Here is a 17,732-nt window from a genome sequence, read left to right as displayed (position 1 = left end):
TATGTTCCTTATGTTGTAACTACAATACCCTTTCCTTTTTCACGAATGTAACCTACCGAATTAGACTATTTACCGGATTTGTAATAACATAAGCCACACGACGGGTGCCACATGTGGAGCAGGCTCTGCTTACCCTTCCGGATCAACCCAAGTTTTTGGTGGGGTTTATGTTGCTTAGTCTTTAGTTTTCTATGTTGTGTCTTCTGTACTATTATTTGTCTGTTTGTCTCTTTATTTTTAGTCATGGCGTTGTCAGTTTATTTTCTATCTATGAGTTTGACTCTCCCTCTGGTATCTTTCGTCCCTCTTTTTTAGCCTAGAAGAGCATAGTTACCAAGATTATCTAAACGGAACGACAAAAACGGTAAATGTTGACATCACCTAATAATTCATATACTTCTGACAATTGATCATCATTGCTTGATTCGTCCTGAATATACATACAATATTGGCCACTGAACACTAAGCAACTAACAATCAATCAATCAATCATTGCTTGATTCTTAAATGAAAATAACATATTGATACTGATATATACCTAAGATATTATTATGTTAATTAATGCAGTATCGGAACAGAAGTACTATTATTAAAAAATTGATTTTGAAAAACCGGAAGATTAACTATTTTCTTGCATGTTGGAAATTTTGATTGTTTTATTTTTAAAGATTTCTAAGCATATCAATATTATATGTCAAATTGCTAGCACGTTAAAATGCAGCTCAGAGTGTCAGACTCCTACACGTTAAAGGCAACGTTAAAATTCATATCATTCTGATATTTTGTCGTCCTGAATGTGTATTTGATTTGCCACTGGACTTTAACAAGCCCTAATCATCATCATCTTCTTTGGTGCCCCTTTAATTATTTTCTCTACAATGCATATCATAAAATAACTAATCTTATTAATACACTAATATCATAGTTCGGTGTGTATTTATCGTATGCATTTTAAACATTCTACTTATATTATTAATAATAGTAGAGAAATTTGGCTTTTGTTACATAAAAGCTAGTGCATGGATGTGTTTGGTATTTTCGTAACTTAAGACCCAGTTATTGTATGATGTATTGCCTTTGGTATTTAACGGACAATATAAATATCTGTTTAAATTGGTTCACCTTGTTATTATAACTCGTGAGATTACTATCTTATTAGAAGTGTGTTCATTTTGCAATAAAAATTAATTCGGGTTCATCTTACTTTTTAAGAGTACACATGTAGGGCAAAGCCGTAAAGTTTATGATTCAATGTTCTTTTAAGTATAAAATAATGAAAAAGGTATAAAACGCGAGTAAAGCTTCACGAAAGTGAATTTAACGTTTACCCAAGCCAAGAAATTTTACGTATTCACCACTTTATACATGAACAGCCTGCTAATAATATAATTCATTCTTCTTTACGACAGTTTGTATTAAGACGGCAACACCGTTATTAATGTTCTGAGAGATTTTCAATTTTCTTGGTATTTATGGACCTTATGATTTGATTATATAACGAAAGTTTCACATTTGTTTTGAGTTTTTCAAGAAACGCCCCTTTCGTTTTTGTCTGAGTCAATCTAAATTATACAATTGTACGTGCTTTTTGATAGAAATTCGCCTTTATCAATAGTAGTGACACCTACTTCAAATATCTCCTTTTGATTTACTCCGCAATACTTCATTATGACGAAATAAATTTTATTTTATCATAGAGACGTAATACCAAGCATAAAATTAATTGTTTTCGGTTACTTCAATTTGAAGAAATTAACGTAACTACTTTTCCCAATATTGCTCCGCCTTCTGAGATCTGCACGTGTTCTTTCGGAACTCTCTCGACACACCTCTCTAGCATGAAATGGTTTGTGTACACAATAACGTTTGAACACTGATGTTAATATTTATCTTTGAAAAAGTCAATAGTTTTAAGAAGAAATTTCATACGTGCTTACAATAACAAATAAACTTGACCCCTATTCATGCGTATGTGATATGAATCGGTAAAATAAAAGCGAAGCAGGTACTTAAGCGCTCTGCCATAAATTCAAATTTGTTGGTAGCAAAACCACGTTTTTACAGTTGAGACACGTGGAATGTATAGATATTCAACAAATAATTAAAGGAGATGGGATAAACACAGTTTGCTGAGATTGAATACCATATCATTCTATTTAAACCCGTAGAAAAGGAGGAGCTCGGGTCAACGTTTTTCTTATTGGATAATGAATGGCTTTGGAAGGAAGAAAAGAATGAAAATATTTGGATATACTAATTAACTCTAGTATACTTAATACAAAAGATTGACAAGTCTGTAAAGAAAAGTTGAAATGAGCTTTCTACGATTTTCAGTCAATAATTTTGTAATAGATAGTTATAGTATCTACCGACTTCTATCTCTATAATCATATGGGAGATGAAAGTCTGTCACAGCGTCGACATTCCTTCAGATGACCGAAACATTGGCACATAGTTATACTTATTCCGATTGTTTTACAACATGGACAAAACATAGACAACTATTAACGTGTGTAGATACCGTATTTTTAGCAATGTGAACTCATGGAACTATTCCGATTTATTTTTCTTTTTTTATACTTATCATTCGCAATGGAAAGAACAATTATTTAATCGTTTGTGAGATTAATCGTGCTGGGTAAGGAATGATGTTATTAACAATTTGAAGCCTTCGTGCGGCTATTGTTCTTTGCCATGCTATACAGAACTCTAGTGTTCTTTACGATTCATGTATTCTGGACGATATGTGGATCCCGTAGTAGGCTTTCGCTTTGGATTGATGAGAAACAAGTGAACAACATTATCGGTATGTAGATATCTTAACCATCATCTTGTACGCCTAATGCTAGGTATTAAATATAATTGAAAATATCTCATAAAGCATACATTTTACAGATCCAAGTTCTGTAGAGATAGTACGATTTTCTTTAATCATCAGGTCTCTGCTTAAGCAATCATATTCAGATGTTTCCTTCTTGTTTATAATTCTCACCTCATATTTTACTTTTTGCATACACATCATTGCAAAATTTATTTGAACAGTCTCTCCATGCTGTTTAATGTAGAACGTAAATCTACCTTACTCTCTTTGAATGAAGTGGTATTGATGTCCTCCAGTTAAGAATTACCATTTGTACAAAGTAGCGTTTAACAATTTGAGTGATGTATACGGTTTCTAAAACAGAACCGATCTCCTGCATTCTAAAAGCCGTAGAATATTTCAATTATTTTTTATCGTCTGTTTGATCAGTTGTAAATGAAGCACGTGCAATGGTTCCATCATATATCTAAGAGATTAACTTTGTTCTTCTTTACTTTTACTCTCCGAATTTATGTAATATAGTTCATACAGTTTAATTATTTTTTTAAATAAACATCAATAAGTAATACACAAAATATCTTCTTTTCAGGAATAGATATGGAAATATATATTATTAGTGATGGAAAAGTAGTGCCGTACTTACAACACCCCGAATTTGACAAATTTGTTATTCCTTCAAAAGTTGATACTGTTAATTTAACATGGGAAGCTGGTCATGATACGGTATGTAACAATTATATTTAAGGGGTTGCCGAATCCCTCCTCTTGATGCGGGATTCTTTCCGCAGCTTTACAAACCCATTGGTGGCCTTTGGCTGTTTTCTGCTTCTTTGTTGGGTTGTTGCCTCTTTGACACATTCTAATTCTTCATTCTCTATTTTAGCATGATCTTCATCAATCGAAAAATTGGTTCGATTATGCTTAATCTAATAACGTTATTATAAAAGCTTACCCAAATTCTTATTCTAAGGATCTGTAAATAGTGAATCGTGTGTCTGTTTTGTTTCATAAAACCACAACTGCTTTAAAAAGCATGTAATATAAGTAATTAAAAATATCCACACCCTATCTGTAGAATTTCATGGTTTATTTAAGTATTTTCTTAATCGCTTTCTTTCAGACACAATTTAATTAATTTTGATAGAAATTTTTAACGTATATTTAATTACATTGTGACTGTTTAATATAAAATGGATACGTAGACTTTTATATTAAAAAGGCAGGCATATGTTGAAATATAAAGTCAGAATTTAAAAAAAAAACATCATGCTGGCATTCAAATCAGAGAAAAAGGAATACCAGTAGTCTGTTAAATAATCTTTTGATGCTAAATAAGATTTCAGGATTTTAAAAATTCAATATGTATGGTTTTAAACTCCGAAGCATCATTGAGGTTTTTTTTACAGAAAAATCTTTGTAATGTCTATTTTGCACTGTTAAAACATTATAAATGTATTAAATTACTTTTAAGACATAAAACTATGTTCGCAGATCGTTATTTTTCGTATCTTCTTTCTTTCATCTAAAAGCCATTAGAAAAATTATCATTCACAAAAACACTTGAAATAACTCCCACTAACCGTTAGTGAACTGTAAAGCCATTTATTTCAATTCTGAGTGTCAATACTAATTGAATATTGTCCTGTTTAAAATTTATGGATCAACATCGCATATCTATAAATAAGGAGACACTTGAAACACTTTAAAATCTGGCGATGCAAGTACGGAAAAACAATGAAGGCTCCCAACCGGAACAATTCCTCTATCTCGGGATCTTTTCAAAACAGAATGTTATCAGTTTGGACTATTTACGACGGACACACACAAGTACGTCCCCATTGTCAAAATTGTCAATAATAGTTAGCAACATCAGATTTCACTAAAAGAGAAAATTGTCGTTTTTATTATTTATTGAATTTCAAACGGAAAAGGTCGCGATTTAATCAAAAATCTTTTATTCCAACCCAAATAAGATACGGCTTTTAACTTGTATACGTGAAAACAAATCTGTCACGTATAGTTAAAATTTGAGGATCTAATTTTTACAATGAAGTAATATTTATCTTCAGCCCTAAGCAAGGTTCGGCTTGAAATCGATATAGACCTAACTTCTTACACACAATTCCACACTGATAATTGCTTCAGATTGACTGTTACGTTGATGAAGTTTTGATCAGATTTCATTACAGAATTTCCGAGGTGTTCGGAATTCAATATGTTTCTTATTTATTTAATATTGCTAATATCGTCTAAGGATAATTAACGATTCAGCTGCGTATTTCCCGTTGATGTTGAAGGGTGTAACTTTACATTACTATACGTATATACAAATTATCAATAAAACTATAGTCTTAATGGGTAAATTGTCCCAAATACAATGAAATAGCGATTCTAATTAGTTAGTACCATTGCAAGTGATTCTTGGTGTTTGTTTCATCGTTGGACTGTTTAACCACTGTCCCATTACCGCTAACATGCATCCCCGCTCTTCCTTTTTTCTGGCATACTTGGTTGTTGTGCCACAGTTGGTCCTTCTTCTTGTCATGTTTTAGTTTTTTTTATTTGTGTTCCTGACAAGAAACTCACCCAAGGCACTAACTAGTTTTATTATAACATTATGCCATCAGTTTTCTTCTTTTCCGGATGTCAATTGAAGTTTTAGGAGGCATTTAGTTATAAATTTACATTAGAAACAGCGAAAAACCATAAACACACGCATGTTTTAGCCTTAATATAATTTTTATGTGTAAATAAAAAAATGTAATAATATTTCGGAAAACTCAAAATCTTTGAAACTGATGTACATATAAAGTGATACATGTGTCAGTTTGTTAGTCCGTACATTGTATCAGCTAACTCTACTTTTAAAAACCATTTTCAGAATTTCAACTATACTTTCATGAATGTTTAGAACCTAGATTCCTGCTGCAACTCATATTCCTAAAACGAGAATAGTGTTGTGATATCCCAAAGCAATTTGAGAAAAACATACCCGTAATATACAAATTTAAGAGCAGAGGTATAAATTTTAAATCTATTGTTACAGTTTTTTAGTTTTGTAAGTCAAAATAATATAATTCTTATTCTATCCTTCCTACAGCTCGTCAATGAAATATATTCACAGTTATAACGTAATATAACTTATAACACTGTAAATTTCTTTATTGCTCTGTAGGGGGAGTCGGTTAAAACCATTTACTTATCAAACTTATTTCTTTTTTATTGGGACATAAAATCTTGTCAAGTAATGTTATTTTATATTCTTTTAACGGCAATTTTACACCGACAATTAAATAAGAACTACAGGCGACTTAAAAGAAGACTCCCCGTTTAAGAGGTATACAAATACAGTTCGGTGTCTCCAGCTAGTGATACAGAAATAAAATTGTCTTCACACAAAATTTCAGACGCTATTAAACTATTTAAGCATCAATTTACTCTGGTTAAGTAATACCTTACAAATATTGACTGTTTAACCACGTACGAATTCCGTATTCGGTCAATCAAGCCTAAGTCTATAATCTTGAATTATGATTGTCTGCGTCGCTTTTGATAAATAAAAAAAGAAAAAAGGTACTTTAACTTAAAATGGAAATCCATTGAATCAAATATTTCAAAAAGCAGACAGAAAAAGCAAAATAAATTCGATCGTGAATTTTAATACAGAAAAACCATCTCACTGAACATAAAAATTTAACCTTACTGATGTTTTTTTCAAATAAATGTTTAGTGTTCGGGTTTCTTTAATTTCAATTTTCAAACTTAAAAATGAATTATGCAATTCAATTTTTACTCGATCAATCTTTTTCGACATAAAAAGAAGAATATCAAAACGTTTTTGTTTCCTTATAACAGATATTTCATTGACAGAAGTAAAATAGATTTATGAATTGATGATTTAGAAAAATATCATAGGTCACTGCTTCTGCTCAAAATTTACATTTAATTGTTGCAATTAATAATGACATGTCGCTCTTTTACAATATATGCACAATACATTAAATCATTTATCATTTATTTGAAATATAAAGCGTTCTATAGAAATAGAATAACGGTCATTCTTGGTTTATTAAATATCATATGGTGTACTATTATATATATGCGTGAGCATAATTACTATACTAGCTCGCTATTCTAAATACGGGTGCATATATTGAAAAATTTCAAATTGATAACAAAAATACACCTTGCAAGGGTATTTCATATAATGCATATAATGTATATAAATGATATTAAATAATGCCTATCGTGTATACTTATTCGACAGAATTTTGGGGATATTAATTTATTAAATATTAAGCAGGCTTTTTTAACATGTAGTATTTTTTAAGTTTCTTCTGTTACCTTATATAACAACGGACTCGGAATTCTTTTAAACTGAGTTATACTGTGCGTAATGCTGTGGTTTCTTTTAATTCAACATTGGCTATACATGCTATAGGTAGATGTAGAGAGAGGGTTGTGATCTCGCAAAACCTGTTTATAACACTGTCGCATTTTTGCTCCTGTCCCAGTCAAATTCTTGCATTTTTCAGTCTGATATTTTTTACAATTTTGATTCGTTTATATGTTTTAGAGTTTAGTGTAACGTCCACGTGTGATAGTATAGACAAGCTAAATTCTGCTTTCGGATGCGGGATTTTCTTGCTGTGTTGAAGACCTCTTTGGCTGTTTTTTCTATTCTTTGGTCGGGTTGTTGTTTCTTTGATACATTTCCCGTTCCCATTCTCAATTTTAGTCTATTAAGTTATCATAATGTTTTACTAGGACAGGAACACTTGATAAGGATGTATTTTTATTGAAATATCTTACGGTGGTTGTGTCTTTTCTCGTTTTATTTTATTCCGAGTTGGGCTTATGTTTTATAAACATATACACCTCATTATTATCAATTAAATTCAAACACATGCATAGCAAATAAAGCCAGCATGAATAACTTTGTTTGGTTAATATTTTGGTCCCTACCTTAGAAAATGTGTTAGGAATTAAACTGAAATTTCTAAAAGGGCTATGTAAAGATTTTCTTTTTATCAATACTATGTAGCAGTAATACGAATAGTAAAGACAAAAAGTGAAATTTCATTGAAGCAAAATTGAAAAAAAAATTGAAAAACCACTTATAACTTGTTAATGAACAATGTTATAACTAAACGAATAATTACTTGACTTTGAAGGCAGATAATTTATCGTGATCAATTTCATAGCATAGTGGGAGACTTTACGCATATTACCACAACTAATCATACAATATTTGATAATAAGACAAATATTTGTTGTAATTCATCACATCTTAAGATAAAACAAAACAATCATAGAAACAGAAGATGTCTTAAAACATTTCTTAAACACCTGAAGATGAAATCACATACAAACAGGTCGTTCAGGTTAAGAGTAATGACTACATACAATTTTGGAACTACTATTTTTACATGGAATATTCTCTGAACGAAGTTGTACTTGTTCTTGTACTGATTTTGGGCAAATCTAAAAGAAAATCTCGAATCAAAATGTGTGTGTTTAGTCGTACAAACTCCAGCGAAAGATTAAATTCTGGCCGTTCTCAAATTAAGTGTTATCAAATTTAACCGAACGGAAAAAAATATTGTTTGTGTGTCGGTCAATGATATAATAAATCGTTTTTCCCTTCTTTACTGTGTGCTCCTGGAATTAAATTTATTCTGATTTTTTTTCTTTGCTTGCAACCTTAGACAGCAGGCCAACAGTACAGACCTAATATAAACCTTTTTATACAAATATAAACATAAAACATGTTTACGTAGCCTTGTTGTCTCTTTGACACATTCCTCATTTCCACTTTACAAGAAATGTCTTGAACAAATATCCTGTAAATTGTATTTTTCTTTTCTTTTTTTGAAGGCTTCCTAAATATGCTATTTTAGGCATATAGTATAAAAGAATGTATTTTGAAGGTGTATGCTGAAAGTTTGAAAGTTATACACTGTCTACATTAGTAACTCTATTTGTCTGTGTCCAAGCACCAAATTGCTAAACAGAGCCCAAAGATCTGACAGAAACATTTACTTAATGATTAGAACAATTGATGAGATATGTGGATAGTTCAGTCACACAACTAGGGTTTAACCTTCAACTATTATCTTGATACACGGAAAAATGTTTAAAAACGTGTTTTTCATTAATTCGATTCGCTATAACACTCGGCAAAAACGCGAATTCGTGTAAAACAATTCTAAATAATGCCTTTCTGCACTTACTGAAAGCAATCTAAAAATAATGTACATCTAGAAAACGTGATCCCGTGTCTATAGTTTCACAAATATATATATATATGTATGTTATAACATTCTTTTTATTGTCTTTGTTATGACTTTTGTCTCTAATTAAAATAAAAAAGAGTAAAAGGACAAAAATTAAGAACTCCGAGGAAAATGAAAAGCTCAAATACATCAAATGAATGGTTAACAACAGTCATATTCCTGACCTGGTTCCGGCTTTTTTCTTACGTAGAAAATGGTGGATTAAACCTGAGTTAATAGCTATCTAAACCTCTCACTTGTATAACAGTCGTATAAAATTCCATTATATTGACAACGATGTGTAAACAAAACAAACAGATAAAATGGGTAAAAATGTCAGAAATGGGGAATAAAGGGTCAAAGCATAAATAGGAAATGATAATAACATGTGTTTGAAAGAAACATCTAATAGTTGTATAAATTAAACAGCAAAATGTAGTTTTTGAAAAGTGTTTTTACTTTGGGGAAGGGGGAGGAGGCAAAAGATGAAGTATACATAAAAACTAGGAGATGAGTTATGATTGCCAATGAGACAAATATCCACTAAAGTTTAAATCAACCGCACGGCCTTCAACAATGAAAAATTTGAAACAAAACAAATATGACAGAATGACAGACTGAACAACAGGCTTCGGACTTGGGACAGGCACATAAAGAATGTGGCGGGGGTTTAACATGGTGCCCGACCTTCCCCACTTAAAACCTGTGACAATACAGCACAATATAAGAAAATACTATGTTTTTTTCCCTTCAATTCATTTGAGTAAACTTTGACAGACAGCCATAGTACTGAGCACTTGCAATTTTATCACGGGATGTAATTCTGATGTTATTACTTTACGATTTGTTTATTGTTTCATATAACAGTTAGAAATTGATGTTTATATGTATTTTGCCAAATCACAACTCCATAGATTCCTGGTGTTTATTTATCTAGATATAGTGATTATTGTTAGTGAGAATGCCGTCATTATTTAACACTTCTATGTATTATTTACTTCTTTAAGATGGTTAAGTCCCTTGATACGTTTCCTCTGTTGAAAATGATGAGCTGCACGTGATATAAATATCAAAGTGTTTATAAAAAGAAAGAAAGAAAAAAACAACATGAAAGGTGATTGAAAGATACTGATAAAAGCGCTAACGTTTTCACATTCCAAATTAAAACGATGACACAACGCTTTTGGACAGAATTTTTAATATCTTTTAAGCATTTATTCAGTTCGGATTATAACTTTAATTTTAATTTATGAATTTGTATTCACCCACTAGATCCCCTTTAAGTATAACAGATTGATGCACGAACAATTGCTGTAACATAAGTAATCTCAATTGAAAGATGAATAGCAGTTATTATATAAAATGTAGAAGTTTAAACATATTGTAATGTATTAATTTTTTTACTTATGATAGAGAGCACGCGCCTGTCATATTTTGCGTCTGCTACACAATAAATTGATTCTATGAATGCGAAGTCTTTTAGTGGTATCAGAAAGGAAGTGGAATTTTATTACGCAACTTTTATTTATGATTCAGGAATTTACATTTCAATTCCGTTGTACGATTTTGATTCCCATACTTTTTTACTCCTAAAGTAGTTGTTTTGTTCAAATTATGTAACATTCGGATTATGCGAATATTCATGCTGATGATAATGACTGAAACCAAGCGTAAAGAGGAAATTCAAAAGAAAAAATTGAGAATGAAAATGGGGAACGTGTCATGGAGACAACAACCCGACCATAGAACAGACAATAGCAGAAGATCACCAATTATAGGTCTTCAATGCAGCGCGAAATTCCCGAACCCGGAGGCGTCCTTTAGCTGGCCCCTAAATAAATATATATACTAGTTCAGTGATGATGAAAGCCATACTAAACTTCAAATTATACACAAGAAACTAAAACTAAAAATAACACAAGAGTAACAAAGGCCAGAGGCTCCTGACTTGGGACAGGCGCAAAAATGCGGCGGGGTAAATCATGTTTATGAGATATCAACCCTCTACCTATACCTCTAGCCAATGTAGAAAAGTAAATGCATAACAATACGCACATTAAAATTTATGTCAAGAGAATTCCGAGTCTGATGTCAGAAGATGTAACAAAAGATGTAATAAAAAAAATGACAATAACATATAAATAACAACAGACTATTAGCAGTTAACTGTAAAAAGACTACTAGCAGTTAACTGTAAAAATATAAAAAAAAGAAGATGTGGTATGATTGTCAATGAGACAACTACCCACAAAAGACCAAAATGACACAGACTACTACATGTAGCAGTTAACTGTAAAAAGAATAGACTACTAGCAGTTAAAAGAAAAAAGCAATAAGTCGAAATTGGAATGACTGAAACAGAACCGGAAACGAAAAGGGGCCTTGGCTATGAGATCTTATATAATTATGCATGTCAATTGAGAATTAGACACAATTTCACTGTCAAAAGTGAAAAAGAATTTTAATTCCTATTTATCAACATTTTTACGATTTTTCTCTTAAGATAAAAATGAACCAAATGTTATCTTAGAATGGATGATAACTTAGACACTCATTGTATATGTATCAATTTTGTGAAAGAATACACTGCATTGGGAAAGGCTATAACTTGTTTTATTTAAAATATCATGTATGTTCATTTGTAGAAAATGAAATGATGCACTAGACTTACAAATTTATGAATGAGTTTGTTAGGTAATTGCGAAAAAATCTGGTTCATCCCTTTTTCTTGTAACAAAAACCACTTCTCTATTGCACTAAATGTGGATATTTAAAAAAAAAAAAAAAAAAAAAAAAAAAAAAACAAACCAAAACGCATTATGATATAACCATCCTAAACATGTATAAAATTAATCCCGGTATGTTATCTTCAAATCATCCATGGATTTCATTAAGTATTTTCTTTTTGTGATATACGTCTTTGTTAGTATTGTTTATCCTTAGTACTGCAGTAACCTCCAACGTAAAAGGAAGACCGCAATCAAAACCCTAATCATAAATAGTACTGCACCATGAAAACGTCATTGTGTTGAAAGAATACAGATTTGAAAAAAAATATAAATTTCAAGTCATCTGACACTACGACAAGTAAGTTACACGAGGACAAAATGAAATATATAGATTTTTCAAATGCACATGAGTATATGAAGAGAGACACCAGTCGGAGTCTTAACCCAAAAATTCATTTGGAATATACAGTAGAGATATTACTTGCCGATACGCGCACATGCTATCTTTATGCATATTTATTCTCAGTCAAACATTTGAAAATGCCTGTACCAAGTCAGGAATAAGACAGTTGTTGTCCATTCGTTTGATGTGTTTTGTCATTTGATTTTGCCATGTGATTAGGGACTTCCCGATTGAATTTTCCTCGGAGTTCGGTATTTTTGTGATTTTACTTTTTATGTCACAATCAATTTCTAATCAGAGAAGTTTCGTAGTACCGTTAGGACACCGGAGGTTAGGATCTATGACTATTGTCGTGAAGTAAATCACATGTGGGCACAAATATCGTAGCGGTCAACTAATTCGTAAGGTCAATCGTTGGACTCAATTGTTGTTTGTTTCTTGAAAGTTTTTAGTAAGTAAATGGTGGTTTTCAGTACACTTTAATGCTAAATCATGGCGGTTAAATTTTATTGGAGGAAGTCGAAATACTCCGCGAAAACCACCGATATTTGGTACATACAAACCGGCAATCCTAGTCAATTATGAACGGAACCAAACGCAACTTGCCAAAAGCAGGTTTCGAACTCAAAACATTAGTGTTGTCAGGCTAGCGATCACTATTTGTGAACTTCTTGGTCACTCGGGAACCGAGGCTCCATTGTGAAGGGGGTGAACGACTGAAAATACCTTCATTAGGATGTTTGACTAATGTGCATAGCAGACATAGTATATTATTTGAAATAATTGGAAGATCGAATCATATTTATCTATTGGATAATTGATCTTTTGATTGGACAATTCAGTTTTATTACAGTGTGTATATATTAAAATTAAAAGTCATGTATATACATTGTAGCTTTAATGAAAATAATATCTTCTTTTTTTTAAATATCAAGTACTAGTTTTGTTATTATTTGTAATTCTTCTTTATCGATTTTAGTTATAAATTTGGTATCTCACTGCTTGATTAATGCTCTGAATAGAAAAAAATAAATGCAAAAAACGGACAAGCTTAATCCAGAATCTAAAGATGTAAAGCTCTGATCATACATATTCAAGTTTATAGCTGTTTCTCACAACTGCTCCCCGGGTTTCACTTATACGTATTAAAAATATCATTCTCACAAATTTAATATTTTTTCACATTGGAAGGCATGACTGGACATCATTTGAAATTTTCAATGTGTAACTAAAGCTATTTGACATACCATTTGACCTCCTGACACGTCCACTAATCCGGTATTAAACTCCGGTCAGAATTGTGTTGACATGTGAATTTACAATGTTTTTCATCTTTATCTTCTTACACTGATTTTAATCCGTAGACTGACTTCGTTTTATCTTTAGATTTTATATCTTTGTCATAGCAAATAGAATATCTGATTTTTTAGTCTAAAATTGAATATTTGTAATATTTCGTCTCGTACCAATTAAGCACCTGCACCTAAGCCCATGATAATCTGTCCTACAGCAAACTCATTAAACTATTAGGAGTACGTGTTTCATATCGTAATATTTTCAGTGGGAATTGTTCAAATTTGAAAGAGGTCGTTTTTCCATTAAGTTATCATAACAAATGGAAGTTTTTAACGACCTTGACTGGCTATACAGCCCTTGCACGGTCGGGAAAAAAGTTATCATACAGATATTACTTGATGTATTATATACAATGGAAAACAAGTGAAGGTCGAACAAATAGAAAATAGAGGTTTTGTAATTCCTTTAATAATCTCATTTGAATTGATAGACAAAGAAAATAGACCACCAATAGATGTGTCTCAACTACATGTAAGGAAGAGAACCATAGTAAGATAATAATGATAATGATTTAAGTTCAACGAGTCCCCCTTTTAAATATGTACAAACTACAATTGAGAATTGAAACGGGGAATGTATTAAAGAGACAGCAACCCGACATAAGAGCATAAAACAAACTAAGGCCACCAATTAATCTGCAACACAGCGAGAAAATTCCGCAATCGGATATGGGCTTCAGCTGGCATCTCAACAAAATTTGTACTAGTTCAGTGAAAAATACTTTTTACCACTAACACCCCTTTGAATTTTTAAATGTATAAACGGTACTTCGGTAACATTTCTGACTTCTGTTGGTATAAGCTACGTTCATACAAAGAGTAAACGTTAGTACATGTACTTGTAAAATTACATCACAAATCAATTTATTATTTACTCATGCTGGGTCCTCTGTGGTATTTATCACTTTCTTTTGAGTAATCATTCGAACCAATAAAGCAAGTTTGTTATGGCGACTATTTGCACGTGCCAATCACAAGTCAAGAAACTTGTTTGTGGTTGTCTTTCTTGGAAACTTACAGTTTATCCTAGAAAAATAAAGTGCCGGTGATTGACTTGTTCATTTTTAAGGAATGTACTACGTACAAAACAAAATGATATCTTAACTGAAAATTAAAGGATATCGTTGGGTTGCTGTTTCATCAACATATACCAAAAATCTCCTGCAACTTACTCAGGTTTGATGAATGTTCTATGATTGAAACGCAAAATATATGACAAATCGTGCGATGTACCTTCAATCTGGATAAACGTTCAATCCACTTGAACAGTCCTTTAAATTGACATTTAGACTTTTTGTTTGAGCCTTATTTTAAAAGTTGGCAAAACAGAAGTACTAAAAATTGTAAAAAACCATGTATTGATTTCAAAATAAGGCAAACGATATTAGTAATACAAATAGCTTCTCGTTTCTAAACGTTTGTCTTTTCTTTTGTATTATCCTTTATTTACTTTTCCTCGCGTAGATTCTTACGATAACAACAGAAAGAAACAGCACGAGGAAACGTAAATAAAGCATAATAAATGCCAAGAAAACTTGACAGACTTTTCTATATCTATTGTGATCTACATGTACACGTGTTTCATGCATCATCTGGATCATTCATAAAGCAAATATCTCAGTATGTTGATACAATACTTTCATTCAGACATTATAGTTTACACGGTTTACACATGGTTTGTGGGGGAGTTACAATGATCCTGTCTCTGAAATCCTTTCTGGACTTAAGAATTGTTGTACTCCTTGCTTTTTACGAATGTTAATCTGTGTTTCAATAAGCAAATTTATAGCGTTATCAAAATCTATAGAACAAAACATTGGTGCAAGGGATCGACTAAAATGAAGCATGTGTCCTTTTCATTTGGGTTTGCTAAGTACGGATAGGGAATTTATACATTGAATACATGCAAATTTATTCTCTTCCTTTTATTCTGTAACCATGAAATATCACGTGGTCTTCCATAACATTATAATACTGGGAATGTGCAATTCCAGGACTTGATTAAGCGTACTAGGCAAGATTATTATGCAACTTTTTAAAATGTTATTTATGATAGCACAGACAATTGTCATCTGATAAAAATAAATTACATGTGCAAGAGAATATTAAACTAAATCCTGAGTGTTTGAAAAGGTTCAAATAGCATCAACCAGAGAAGTATTTACGAATAGTATGCTACACAGAGGAAAACTGGCTAGGTACATGTCCCTACGGAAACAGGAACAACAACAACGAAAGCAATGTATCCGTGGCTTTAAGTTTATGAAAAACAATAAATAAAATATTGAGTCATGGACTTTTTCTCAAATATATTAAAACCGAATACAAGGTTTAAAACACTGCATACCGAAATTATGGTTTTGAAACCGTTAGCTGTCTTTGCTACCTTGAAATTGCATTTGAATCCTGAACTGGATATTCACAAACCGGAAACACAATTCTATTATGAACAGATATATCATGTTATGGTATTTGCGAAAAATACAAGTCGAGGGACTTAAATTTCCCGAGCCGCTAGGCTCATATGTAACGTCATATCCGAAAAAATGGCGGGAAAATGCTCGCGAGGGTAAAAAAGGAATATCCAAAATGGCAAATACCATGGTATTTGAGGCACAAATACCATGGTATTTGAGGCATATTCACCGGCAGTGGTGAAAAACAGTCAGATTCGTTTGAAATGAGGAAGAAATGTTAGAATATGCGAAAAATACACTGGCTATCAGCCAATCAAAAGCTGGCATGTGCAGATAAATACTATCAAGCTGCAATTCATAAACATGTTTATGCATAATTTAGGGTATAAGTGGATATTATCATAGAACCGCGGGAACTATACATGTTCTAATACGCGTTAGCTCGCTTTCATTATGTAACGTCATATCCGAAATCTTTTGGCGGGAAGCTGCTCGCGAGGGTAAAAAAGGAATATCCAAAATGGCAAATACCATGGTATTTGAGGCAAATTCACCGGCAGTGGTGAAAAACAGGCAAATTCGTTTGAAATGAGGAAAACATATTAGAATATGCGAAAAATACACTGGCTATCAACCAATCAAAATCTTGCTTTCTTATATAAGGTGTAATTATGTTATATACCATTCATATGTCCAGCTTGTGTGATTCAAACGTTTAAGCTGTAAACACTATAATAAAGTATAAATATTAGTTGGCAAATATTTAAAAGTCAACACTAAAAATACTTTAACATAATTTAAGTCCAGAGAAATGTGATATTGCTTTAATCTGTTTAAATTAGTCAGTATGTAAGATTTTAATGCAGTTTACATAAAATATTGACAGAAAAATAAAGAATGTTATCTTCTTTTAATGTTTTATTAATTGAAAAATTGAATAAATAAAGTATTGACTTGGAAGATTTTCAAAATAAAGACAACCGCAAGTTTTAAAGGGGATCGCCAAAGTAAATAGAACAGTCTATCGTATATTGCATGTTTCGTACGATGTAAGTACGGTTATTGGCGTGAATACTGATGCTGTTATTTGGTGGTGTGTGTTGGTTGCTGTCACTATACACATGAAACAGTATCGGTTTTTCGTTTTATTATTTTAAAATCATAAATCAGATCTTCACTTTTTCCCGTTTGAATTGCTTCACATTCTGTCATGTCGGGGCCTTGAGTTGGTTTACAAGGCCATACAGTGACCTATAATTACTTAACTTCACGATATTTGGACTTTGTTGGATATTTGTTTTATCGCAATCTTACCACATCTTCTTATTTTTATATTGTACATGCGAGCTTTGCAAGAGTCTCTTTCTCTGACGAGATAAAGATTGATCGTAAGCCTAGAACAATTCAGCATAAATGTACTTACGAAAAATCTTAGTCGTTAGTCTAATTTTTGTGAAATTAACTCCATATCATTATGTCTATACTTATGACATTTTATTGATTGTTGTGTTCTAAACGTTCAGTAGCAATACTAAAAAGTAGGTATAATTGGTGGGAAAACTACCGAGAGTATTGAATGTACATCTGCTTGACAAATTGTTTATTGGTATACATTACATGCATATTCAACACACAATGTATCAAATATGTAAAATTTTCAATGTATATCAACTGTGATGAAGGTATGGGGGGTTCAGCTTACCGTAGGAAAAGGGTTTGGTTGAACATGCTA

At 31.8% G+C, this 17,732-nt stretch overlaps 1 protein-coding gene across 2 annotated transcripts in view; it reads left to right on the top strand.

Annotated features, from left to right (window-relative positions):
* Positions 1–1,801: 1,801 nt before the first annotated feature.
* LOC139482643 (protein shifted-like) overlaps positions 1,802–17,732 on the top strand; it is a 44,346-nt gene continuing 28,415 nt past the window's right edge. The window contains exons 1-2 of one of the 2 annotated variants that reach the window (XM_071266629.1): positions 1,802–2,806; positions 3,411–3,544. In XM_071266629.1, the coding sequence (XP_071122730.1) occupies positions 2,695–2,806; positions 3,411–3,544 (246 nt within the window). In that variant the 5' untranslated portion in view covers positions 1,802–2,694. The remainder of the gene's footprint in view (positions 2,807–3,410; positions 3,545–17,732) is intronic. The other variant, XM_071266636.1, reaches the window with a different exon arrangement.

This window comes from Mytilus edulis, chromosome 1 (assembly GCF_963676685.1).
Source record: "Mytilus edulis chromosome 1, xbMytEdul2.2, whole genome shotgun sequence".
Taxonomy (NCBI): domain Eukaryota; kingdom Metazoa; phylum Mollusca; class Bivalvia; order Mytilida; family Mytilidae; genus Mytilus; species Mytilus edulis.
The sequence above is the reverse complement of the archived record's forward strand: the minus strand, read 5'-3'. Positions and strand labels throughout refer to the sequence as shown.